Source organism: Somniosus microcephalus, chromosome 6 (genome assembly GCF_052327205.1).
Source record: "Somniosus microcephalus isolate GS21.2 chromosome 6, FLI_Smic_1.0, whole genome shotgun sequence".
In the NCBI taxonomy this organism is placed as follows: domain Eukaryota; kingdom Metazoa; phylum Chordata; class Chondrichthyes; order Squaliformes; family Somniosidae; genus Somniosus; species Somniosus microcephalus.
This window is the reverse complement of record NC_140992.1, coordinates 24,515,517-24,527,994: the sequence shown is the minus strand read 5'-3', so window position 1 is coordinate 24,527,994 and position 12,478 is coordinate 24,515,517. Positions and strand designations below refer to the sequence as shown.

Genomic DNA, 12,478 nt, shown 5'->3' with positions numbered 1-12,478 from the left:
CCCTTTCTTTTTACTGAAGCTCAACTCTGGCGTTGTTTTAATGCAATATTTTCATAAGCCCTTTTTAATCACAAACTCGATTTGAAAAAACAGCTTAGAAGCCTCGTTATTTAGATTCCCAAGATTCCATGCGTTATACTTGTACCTTTCAACCCTCCCACCAAACGTTTAGCGTAATGAACAAGGAAATACTTCATTTTTACTACAGATTAATTTGCCTTGGTTGTATGTGTATGGGTTTGTGCATGTTTGCAGTTTAAATCATAAGGTTTAATCTGAGAACGTTGTCAACAAATACTATGATCCAATTACATTTCTGGGGAAGGGATATGATTTCCCCATTCAATCATCCAAAAAAGGACTTAAAATAAAATCGAGGAACATGAAACCTGCAATAACATTTACAAAAACGCAAAATAGAATGGGCTAGTTTATGAATTGCTAGGATTGACTCCACACACACAAGCTGTGTGTGATTTACATTAGTAATCATATATGTTGCTAGAATTCGGTGCATTCTGCCTTCATCGAGATGCATTTGTAAATATTTAGTTAAAGAATTTTGATTCAGAAAAAGTCGTGTAGCATGTTTATGTGCAAAATATGCAAACAGTTCCTATTAAGAAACAAGAATTAAACAAGAAAACTATCCCAGATTAAAGAAACGTAGTAACTATAACATACTGAATGATACACTGCGGTTAATTAGCATCATCAGTGTGGTGCAAGTTAAAGAACTGAAAGCAGGGTTACGCTTTACCTTTACTGTATTGCCGATTTATTCCCTTTAAAAAAATGTTTATTCTGTACTTGCCCTATATATGATGCCGCATAGAGACCCCTCCCCCTAGTAACTGACGATGTTAATGTTATGTACCAATAACCGTTAGACTGTTGGTTGGTTAATGACATTATTGAAAGTATTCTTCAAGCAGCACCTATTGATTGCATTGTTTGGTTTTGCCTGGACAATGCTTCAGTAACGACATCATACCTGCTTTGCACACGTGCAATGTTGCAAACGTCAGCTTTAAAATAAAAAAATGCTATTATATATTTGTAATAACAATTTAAGTAATAAAAGGCTAGGAAACCTGTATCGAGGCAGTGTAGTCGTATTCTACAGGCATGAGATACTAGACGGAAGCAAGCATTTGTTTCACTATGCTTTACACTTTCTCCCATCGAAGGAAGTTAGGGTGTGATAACAAGTTATCACCATGGCAGAGAAAACTGGGGACCCTATATACACCTCTAGTTATAGTTCATTTAAGGTCACCAGTTACACCTTTAGTATCGCCGCAACGTAAACGTACTGCACATAGAACCTCAATAATATAGGATATTGCGAGATTTCAAACACAATTCCATTTCAGAAACAGATACCATATGACTCGTTCATTTACCTGCTACGCTGATCGCGGAGATAGCCATCGTGGTCTGTGTCCCCTATAACCAGTGTATGGCTGGAACTCTAAAGTGCTAGGGAAAGAAACTAGAAACAAGACAACTTGCACCATTCATTCTATATAATATGCACACGATTGTATCAATGCAGAATGGTTACTCTAACAAGAAGCACGTTTAAACTCGCCGTTGTATTTGTGTAACGAATGCAAAGCACTATCTTTGCGAATATTTTAAATATTTTACAACAACAGACCAGTTTACAAAAAATATACTTGTGAAGTCTACAAATTTGAGCGATATCCTTATTGGTATTGCCAGAAAATATTAATGCTGTGATAGCTTTAGTTTTAAATGGGTCCACAAGTTATGCGGCTGTCTTCTCACGGTGTAAATACAGAACGATTGTGAGGAAAAGAAATACACTTTCAAAGTTGTGGCCATTCCTCCTGCCAGCTTTTCACAAGCAACTAGTTTTGGCGACAGTAAACCGACAGATATATTTCTGCTAACTTCTGTACATTACCTCTCTATCGTTGTTAAACAGTTTGTAAATTTGGAAAGCTTTTCTGATACGGTCCGAGTGGATGTGGCTGTGATTAAACACTGCAATGTTGATACCTGTAACCCCGAGACTTATAAGCGGGTAGAAACCCATCAAAGAGATCAAAGCCTCAGTCTTAAATTGATCCAAATACGCTTCCAACTTTCATTACACTCAAATCGTCCGTAAATGAATTAAAGAAAGCAAGTGTCATAGAATAATGTGGCATTCCAAGCACACCGGGTCGAAGGTTGTTGTTACAATGCGATGGTCGTCAAATATTAATTCTAGTACTGCCACGCAGAGAACATTGAACTACAGCAAACAGCTGCTTGTGGGATGTACTGTCACTAATTTGTACAGTATGCGACCACATAAAACACTGTAAGTGACAACGATACAGACTGGAGGTTGAAAACCACGAGTTAAGAGAGGTCCCAGTGCCTTTTAAAATGTTTATGTTTGATCCTAATTCCATAGGTAAGTGTTTTTTTATACTGATAGTCTCGTCAGGCAACGATTGCGGTTACACAGACCTCACCGTATTCATATTTATTCAGAAGATAATATAAACTTTTGTGCCAATAACTTACCAAGTGAGCAAATTACAACTTTTACTTCCTTGGTATATTATTGAGAGTGCAATGATGCCATGGTAAGACCTGAAACAACCCATTACATTCGTTTAGTATAAACAGTGGTTTTAAATATAATTGCGGGAATTCGAATATGATGAACAATTGATTCAGTCACATGCAAGCCTGGATTTCAGTGAGTGTAATTTCTAAGTTAGCTGCAAGTTAATCATTCGATGATGTTAAACGTCGCACCTGTATTGGAACTGGCGATGCCTATATTTTAACTTGTACACAGTCACGATTTTAAATTAGGTCGATGGAAAGAAATTCCCAAAAAACTGTGACGAGCAACTCTATTTTTGAAGCATGATTTTGTGTGTGTATGTGAGTGTGTCTATGTGTATGCATGTGTGTGTGTGAGTGTGTGTGTGTGCATTTGTATGTGAGTGTGTTTATGTGTGTGAGTGTATATTTGTGTGTGTGTGAGTGTATATGTGTATGTATGAGTGTGTTTATGTGTGTGTATGTGTGTGTGCGTGCATCTGTAGCAGTTTAAAAAAATACACAGACCTGCAAAATACCCAGTGCAGCGTCATCTTTCACTGTAAGTGTAATTTTTAAGAGTCTGCACTTTATTCCAAGATACGTCCATTCCGTTAAATTACACATACCTCAGACAGCGCCAGCAACACCATGGGATGTTTGACAACCTAAAAAAAAGTGCAGTCGTAGTAACTTTTTTTGGTACAATGTTGCAGATAAATAAATAGCCAGGTAAATAAATAGCCAGATAACTAAATAGATAGACCAAGCGATTCCAATGAAGCAACGTTGAAAGTTGTTGGGCGTGTGCTTTAAGGATACAGATGTTCTTTTAATAAATAATAAGACTGACAAAATGACACGGTTCGCTTATATTTTTAGTTTCAATTTCTTCTAGTCAGGTTTTATGCTACAAGAACGGAATCATAGCGTCGCAGTGGATACCTGGACAAATCTAATGGGGCGAACCTTTGTCCTGTTGAACAGTTGAAAGGCTACTTGTGTATAGCATGCATCTAGTAATACTAAAAAAAATGATTACTGTGTGAACGTAATATTTTCCAGAAGAAATTATTGATCAAAAACCGCCATAGTAGGCATGGCTTCCTATTTTTTCAGTTATGTTGCTTACATTTTTTTTCTCGAATTTTATTTGGCCCAATACCATATTATTTGCAGGATATATTTGTGACGTTTCAGTTCTTGCTGTAGATTTGTCTCCTTAACTTTAAACTTAACTACAGCTGCTGATAGTTTGGCCCGAGATAGTCCTCACGAACTCGTCCCCCCCCCCCCCCCCCCAATCCCCCAAACCTGCTAAATTTTCGGGTACAACGTGAAAGCATTTGTGTCCTGATATACTTTACGGTAGCTTTTTTAAAATCGAAAATATACATTTCAACAAAAACACGCGTATTTCCAATGTGATCATAGCCTCTGTTAGGGTTACTGTTCCACAGACGTCCGAACAGGGGAAAACAAGGATACAAAAAGTTTGTCCTCCCTAAAATGTAGAATTCTCTAGGTTTTAACATTTTGCGTAATCTTTAAACGCCCGTGAATAAATTCAGTAAAAAGATAGAGGAATTAGTGTCAGAATCTTTTATTTCAAACTCGGGACACTCCAACACGTTGGGTAAAATACCTATAAAGATTGTAACGCGAAATTCACATGGGAATATTACTTTTTATATATGTTGGAAATAATTTCAGAAAATGGAAATAGCTCTGTCTGAACACATCGCCCCAAATACCAATCAAATCTCTAACGGTGATGTGAGGCACAGATCTCAAGGCGGGCAAGCGGATAATGGGTAAAGGCAAGGGTGACCTTCAAAACTTCCCCCCACCCCCCAAAGTTTCTAACACAAACCTTTGGCAGTTGGAATTTTAATTCAAAGTCATGGGCTGCTTGAAATAAAATACTCGAAATGCGCGTGTCTGCCTAATCGGAAGTATAATAATCTGTTTAAATGCGAGGCGTTGGGTGCTATTTTAACTCACAGTTAATACTTGAGTTTGCCCAGGCATCGCTGGAATACGAGCTGAAATTTGGGTTTGCTTTGTTGAGGTTTTTTTTTCAGTGCAAGTGTACAAATCATACATAATCTCGGTTGCATGAATAATAAGAAAAGAAAGTTTAAAAAAAACACACAATAAAGAAACAAATCATTGAAGCACTCACCACTGGAACCCCTATTGTGGATATAACTATAGGACAGATTTATATCAACGTGATAATAGGAAAAAAATATACAATCCGTTTGCTGGTCAAAATAAAGAGCACTTATATTTTGAACTATTGTTTCCAACTTTGGTCAGTGACTTTACTTTCAGCACAGCTAATATTTTCGAAGGTATGCATTATGTGGCATTGTGTGGCTCTGGCACATGTGGTCGGTCACGGGTCAGGGGTCAAACGATATGGTATTTCAAAAGTCGGCGACATCAGAGCTATCCTAGCGCGCAAAAGCCAACTGACTAACTTCATTCGAATCAGTTTTAATAGGGATAAGTATAAGAAACGAAACGGTATCTAACACACGGAAACGGTATACAAAGAATCCTGACTCTACAGTGGCATTTAGTATCAGGGCATTTCAAATAATGCGTAAAATCATGTCTAAAAAAAGGTATCAATTAAATATGCGGTGCTGGGGTCAGTCATCAGGAACAAATTTGCAAGATAACTTTTGCATTACAATTGAATTCACTTAAATGGCATTCCGTTAATGGGAATATGTGTTTAAAGGGAGCGTGGACGCAAACATCAATTCATTACCTCAATATTCTAAAGCATTTGCTTAACAGGAGAACGCGGATAAAGGACACGCGTTGCTCAGCGCACTTTTTGAAGAGCTTCCACTGTACTCAAACATACATTCGCGCATAAAACAATTCTAGGTGCAAGTGCACGTACAAGTAAAACTGCACTTTAACGAGAGCAACAGTTCATACATATTAGTCGCAAATAAACGATTGAAAGATTAACTTCGTTTCAAGTTATAAATCAAATTTAAATTTTAAATTAGACTCAATGAAAATAGCCAGAATTTTAAATCAAGTAAAAACAATTCCTTTTGTAAACTAACACTTCAACCCCGAGGCAAATGTCCCCCCCCCCACCCTCCCTTCACAGAACAACTAAATGCTTTGCTATCCATCGACTGAAAACAATCCGAGGGATAATATCGGTACACACAAGTGCATTCGAATGGAAATGCATAATTCAGAGCCACTCGCACCTAGTTTTGTTTTTATTAGAACATGATGGCCCCTGACAAGGGCTATTCTGAGGAAACAAAAATCTGACTGATATCTCTATTCTCTTTTTAGTCAATTGCATTTACATGAAAGATGATGGAAATTCAGAGGTCAGGAGTCGTTTAGTAAAAGTCACTTGAATACACGTGCCTCTCTTACCGTCCTCCACCTGTTGAAGAAGATGTCTTCGATCTTTTAATTCAGGTAACTTCGAAGTAAAAAAAAATCTACTTTGTAGCTCTGACTAGGTAGTCATTCTTCATTTCGCCTTTTCAAGGTTTCTGGAAGCAGTTAGGGAATGTATGATGAAGCAGAAATGAGCCGTCAGGATGATATTTTAATGGCTTATATGTCACGTCGGTGCATGTGGCTTTGAACTCAAGCAGCCTGCGTTTCCTGCGGAGAGCGCCGCAAATCCCACTTGATAACTTCTACCATCCCACAACTTTTAAAATCAGCCCTTCTTTGTATATTTGGAGATGTAGCCTAAAGATTATGCGATGGGAAACGTTTACTTTTCATACTCTTAAAGTGTCCCTTTAGAATTTGCACACTCTTTCAATGAGCAGTAAATCTTTTTGAATCAAATTACTCCAGCCTCTGCTACTTGACTGCTGTGATTTTAATATCCATGTTTTCAGTATATTGCATCATTTAAAGTAATGCTATGATGTTAGCTATTGTAATCACTCAGCAAGACAATATCACGTTCCATTTAATTCTTCGGGTGCAGAGTACACGACTAAAGCAGAAAAATAACATTTCATTATGTGCACAACAAGCGTGGGATCTATTGCATCGGATAAGTCAGATTAACTATAACAGATACCCTCGCATAAGACAATTCTAGATCATTAAAGCATCTAAAATCTACATTTGCAATTCTCTATTAAACATCCACACCGCCTGGTATTGTTGCGGCAAAGTAAGCATACAGCCCCAAATTGTCGTGAACTGGGAATATGCACTCAAGAGGCACCCGCTTTAAATTCTTTGCAGCTACAAGGTCCCCGCGTGTACATTGTCCCTCAGCTTCCTAACATTTAATGATAAACTTGTTTCCTTGGACAATAACGCTGCTGTTAAATATAACTGGAACTTCGCTGCCGTAGAACGTCGGAAGGTAGTCATTTAAACCGCCGGCACTTTCACTTACGCCAATACCTTCGCGCGCGAAAACCCTTTTTCGAAGTTAACCTGTTGTACCTTTATATGAAAACCTTTAAAAAGTATTAGCTAAAAAAAGTAAGCGAGCACAAGTGTTCGTGTAAATATGTTTTTCGATAAGAAAAGGCTGAATTGGGAAGGGGCGGGGGTTGAGGAAACAAGACAACTATTTCAATCAGTGTCCTTCCAAAGTGATGGTTTACTAACGGAGATAATTATTAAAGGATGCGGTAAAGCTTCTTTGTTATAAAATAAGACTTTAACACACAGATTTAGCTTCAAGGAAGCTCATTGAAGTGGTGAACAAAAGGTAAATTGAACGATTCCGATTCTTTGTTGGCTTTTTACGTTTCTATTACTAGAATATAATTAGACTTAATGAATATGCAAACCGTTGGCCTCACGTAAATAATTAAATTACTTTACAGAAACACAGAAGATGGACTTTAACAAATTTGGGGTTGTGAATGGCAAGGTATAAACTAAAACATGACGTGGGAAGGAGCTACATTTTTCTTAGCTGAGTATTCATAAACCATTTTTCTCTTTCTTTGTTCGCAATCAATGAAAAGAGCACCAAACCTTTTTTTTAAAAAAGGGGGGGAATCCTTACTTGCAGCTATTCTGCAATTGTTTGAGAGCCTATAGATATGTATAGAGCAATTCATTGTCACCATGGAAAAAAAAGGCCCAAGCAAGATGTTTTCAATCGCCTTTTACATGGGGAAAGACAGGTTAATCAAGGGTTTCGTCTCGAAAACAACCAAGTGTTGTATGTTTGTACTGAATCCAAACATATGCATTTTCCTAACCCAATTCAAAAGAGTGTTCTTTCTCTTTTTGCTCACTCATCTGGGTAAGTGAATTTTCACCGGCGATCAAAAAGCTACTGAACAACAAAGGAAGCCGCCCGCTTTTTTTCTCGTCTGGAGTTGTGGCACATTAACGAATTTCAAACAGTCTGACAAGGGGTGACTGAATTGTGAAGTCGAAGAAGACAAGAGTTTTTCTTCAGTTCTCTCTCTCTCTCCCCCCACCCCCCTTCCCCCCCCCTCCTCTTTCCATATTATATTAAAAAAAAGAGAGAAGAGAAAAAGAAAGAAAATCTGGACTCGACAATAATTTATCAGGAGCGACTGTCAGGCGCGCACAATACCTGGGATTGATGAGGCGCGCGGGCCAATCAGGAGGCGGGACGAGCGCCGCGGGCCGTTGATTGGCGGCAGGGCGCAACGGGGCAGCGCGGGGCTGGCCAATGGGCATAGACGCCGAGCGCCACGTGACTCCTCCCCCAACTCCCATTCATCAAGGGGATGGTGTTGTCTTTTCAATTCATTTATCTGCAGGAATGATTGCCGCTATCATTCTCGAGCTCACCGCCCGGCTGACGAGGTGAAAGTTTCTCCCCAGGAAGATAAACCGCAAAAGACAATATTGCATGATTTGCGTTTGCAGAGGGGGAAAAATATCTCCAGCAAATTCCCACACGCCGAAGAGAGAAGAGGGAGAAAGAAAAATAAGGAGTTTTTGCAAGTCCTCCAAACAGACTCAGAGACTATTTTATATTAAGCAAGTTTCGTTGTGAGATCTTTGTCGCTTGCTTTTCTTTATTTTGTATCATTATTCCTTCTCCACCCCCATCGCCAGACGATGCTTCTGGACGCTGGACCTCAATATCCTACTCTAGGAGTGACTACCTTCGGATCATCCCGACATCACTCAACAGGCGATGTCAACGATCGAGAAGTGGGGCTGGGGATAAATCCTTTCGCTGACGGGATGGGTGCTTTTAAAATCAGCCCCAGCACTCACGATCTCGCATCGGGTCAAACTGCCTTCACGTCGCAGGCTCCAGGCTACGCCGCGGCTCTAGGTCACCATCCCAGCCATGTGAGTTCGTACAGCAGCGCGGCGTTCAACTCGACCCGGGACTTTTTGTTTCGCAATCGGGGCTTTGGGGAAGCGGCGGCAGCCAGCGCCGGGCACAGCCTGTTCGCTTCGGCGGCGGCTGCGGGCAGTTTTGCGGGACCCCATGGACATACTGACGCTGCGGGGCACCTACTCTTCCCGGGGCTTCACGAGCAGGCGACGACCCACGCTTCTCCCAATGCACATGTAATGAACGGCCAAATGCGCTTAGGCTTTTCTGGGGACATGTATGGCAGAGCAGACCAATACAGCCAGGTCACTAGTCCCAGATCGGACCACTACGCCTCGACCCAGCTACACAGCTATGGCCCCATGAACATGAACATGGCGGCCCACCATGGGGCCGGGGCCTTCTTTCGTTATATGAGGCAGCCCATTAAGCAAGAACTCATATGTAAATGGGTAGAGCCCGAACAGTTGACGAATCCTAAAAAATCTTGCAACAAAACTTTTAGCACGATGCACGAACTGGTTACTCACGTAACAGTGGAACACGTTGGGGGACCAGAGCAGTCGAACCATATCTGCTTCTGGGAAGAGTGTCCAAGAGAGGGAAAGCCTTTCAAAGCCAAATATAAACTTGTAAATCACATCAGAGTCCACACTGGCGAGAAACCATTCCCCTGTCCATTCCCTGGCTGCGGCAAAGTCTTTGCCAGATCAGAAAACCTCAAGATCCACAAAAGAACTCACACAGGTATGGTGACTGTATTTAAAAGAGTGAGGGAGAAAATGAAATACTGCGAAGCATTTATTGCCGTTTCTATCTTACTTTCATTTTTAAATAAATGGGACACTCCAAGTATTTATTTAGTAAACGTGTTGTAGATGCATGTGCAGATAAATATTTATATCAGAATAAAATTAACATGTTTAGTATTTTGATTTTGCTTAACTCTCTGTGCTCTGTATACTGGAATTATGGGCGCTGCTTTAAATATATATAGAAATGTATTACACTGTGTGCGATTCTACAACATTAGACGCTATGCTTAATTATTCCAATATTGACGGAAAATAGTTAACCTACAAATATATTGTGATAAGTTTATTTTAAATTAAATTATCACTAAGCTTAATTTTATCTAAAGAGGAAAAATACCCACTGTTGCTGGTTTACCTCGTTTCGTTATAAATTCACAACCAACAAATTGAGTATATTCTTATTCCTCGCTTCCTCTTCTCTGCCTCATTCTATGTTTGCATATTTGTATCTCTCTCTATATATATTATATATATATGTAAGTGCGTGTATATGTATAACTGCGAAATCAACTTTCGGATACGCAGACGTTGTATACATACATGTAAATATATGTGCGCGTATTTTTATGTGTGTGTGAATATATTATATATATATATATGTGTGTGTATGCCTTAACACATATATTTTGGGCTCCCAAGAGCTCATAATCTTGTTAAAACTTGGTTCACAATATGCGTTTGTGAAAAAATAGCACTCGACAACAATGTCGATGTTAATGACACATAGTGGTTAGGTAGTTGTAAAGATTTTGCAAAGTCGAGATTTAACACTTTCTCGACTATAAAACCTCCAGGGGCACTTAGCAACAATTCACTTCACTGCATGAGATGTCCACTAACTCGTACTTTAAATAAACAGAATTGGAAACGGTTTAATTAAAGCGAAAATGTAAATAGAATTAGCAAATAATCATTTCCGTTGTCTTTTTTTAAATGCTATTTCCGCGTTTGCGTTACAAGGGCTACATTAGTCTATCATGGAAGCAATGCTTGTATCAGAGAGGGACAATATTACAAATAAGAAATAGAAACCTACAACTGTTCTGGTACATATTTTCAACTTTATTCAACCTACCACTGCAATTTTAAAAGGGCAATAAGCATTCATATATGCATGTAAGGCCGCTACGGCAGCTGCAACATCGTGTAACCAGTCCCTGTCCATATCATAAATTAAGCAAATAATCAACATTTATTAATTTGCCTTATTCATTCTTCATAATATTCCGAACTGTGTGCATGGACATATATTTAAAAAATGCTGCCGTTTTCTGCGATGTGCAAGGCATAGTTGTAGATTGGTGAGGAAGGGTGATTCAAAATAAGTGTTTGTTTTCATGATGGCTGCTTTGCTTAGTTTTTTTTTTAAATCGTAATTTTAGGGTTTTATATAAATAGTGAATTTGCAAAGAGCTAAAAATTGTATTAATAAAAAATTGTCATCGTTGATAGGCGAGAAGCCATTCAAGTGTGAGTTCGAAGGGTGCGACAGGCGTTTTGCTAACAGCAGCGATCGCAAAAAGCACATGCACGTGCACACTTCCGACAAGCCGTACCTCTGCAAAATGTGTGACAAGTCCTACACTCATCCCAGCTCTCTACGAAAACACATGAAGGTAAATAAAAAAAATCGCAATTTGGATTGCGAAGTATTTATAGTTGCATTTAATAAATACAAATGTGTTTTGATAGGGCATAAGGGAAGGGAATGGTCATCTTGAATAGCTGACAGCTCAGCGCTGTGCACATTACATTAAAGAGCCAGTATCCCTTTTATAGCCTGGTATGGTCAATATATTTTATTCTATCACAGGTCAAACCTAAACATCGTTTACAGTTCTGACAGCTTTCATCTCAATGAAAAATTGTATCGGGCAATTTTTGCTACCTTTGTTTACTTTAAACTTTGGAATATCACAACAGATTAAAAAAAAATCTAGATAGAATTTTTGAAAGGCCTTGTTATGTTAAACGGTATATTGTGTAGATATCTATTTTACAAATTTATTACAAAGCCTCACACAAGCGCTCTAGTTGTCTTTAAGGCTGTTTTTTTACATGGTGGATGGTTTTTGTAGGTCCACGAAGCATCCTCTCAAGGGTCACAGCCTTCTCCTGCGGCAAGTTCTGGCTACGAGTCCTCAACACCCCCCACCATCGTGTCGCCCTCCACAGAAAACCAGACCAACAGTTCAATGTCCCCAACATCTTCTGCAGTCCACCACACATCCAACCACAGCACGCTTTCATCGAACTTTAACGAATGGTACGTTTAAGTAAACATACATCAAAAAATACAAAAAAAAATACAAAAAACTTTTCAAAAAAGACTCCAAAGTTACGATCGCGAGGAATCAAAGACAAAAAAAAAGCTGCCAATAGACGCCGAAAGGAATAAAAAAAGGAAGAAATCAAAACCTTTGAAAGGTTGTGTAGTAGCGAATCTTAAAATGCATGTAGGACGATGCTATTTCTCTAGCCATTGCCAAGTGCTAGGTTTAAAGAAAGAACTGATAAAGCTCTGAAATTGCATGTGTTCTATGGCAGCGGCCTTTTTATTCTTTCCTTTTTGTAAATATAGAATTACTAGTTTAAGAGTCTAATGTTTGAATCCTGTACATAGACATATCACAGGGGATTTGTCAACGTGGTATTTGCATATCTGGGCGACGGTTGGAAAAAATGCAATTATTTGTTTATGGATGGCAAAAAAAAGTTACTATAGTCGATGTGTACCAAAATGTGAATTACTTTGTATTTCAGTCTCAACTGAGCGTCAGAA

The 12,478-nt window shown here is 39.0% G+C and overlaps 1 protein-coding gene across 1 annotated transcript; it reads left to right on the top strand.

Annotated features, from left to right (window-relative positions):
• The first annotated feature begins 8,073 nt into the window (after positions 1–8,073).
• On the top strand, positions 8,074–12,112 carry zic1 (zic family member 1 (odd-paired homolog, Drosophila)). Its single transcript, XM_085989850.1, has 3 exons — positions 8,074–9,628; positions 11,149–11,312; positions 11,775–12,112. The coding sequence occupies exons 1-3, from the start codon at positions 8,653–8,655 to the stop codon at positions 11,970–11,972; spliced, it is 1,338 nt and encodes a 445-aa protein (XP_085845976.1). The 5' UTR covers positions 8,074–8,652; the 3' UTR covers positions 11,973–12,112.
• Positions 12,113–12,478: the final 366 nt, after the last annotated feature.

What these genes read in the sequence shown, in the direction of transcription:
- zic1 (XM_085989850.1), top strand. Translation starts at nt 8,653, where the DNA reads ATGCTTCTGGACGCTGGACCTCAATATCCTACTCTAGGAGTGACTACC. An exon ending in CCACAAAAGAACTCACACAG is followed by an intron (nt 9,629 to 11,148) that starts GTATGGTGACTG and finishes CATCGTTGATAG; the next exon opens with GCGAGAAGCCATTCAAGTGT. An exon ending in CTCTACGAAAACACATGAAG is followed by an intron (nt 11,313 to 11,774) that starts GTAAATAAAAAA and finishes TGGTTTTTGTAG; the next exon opens with GTCCACGAAGCATCCTCTCA.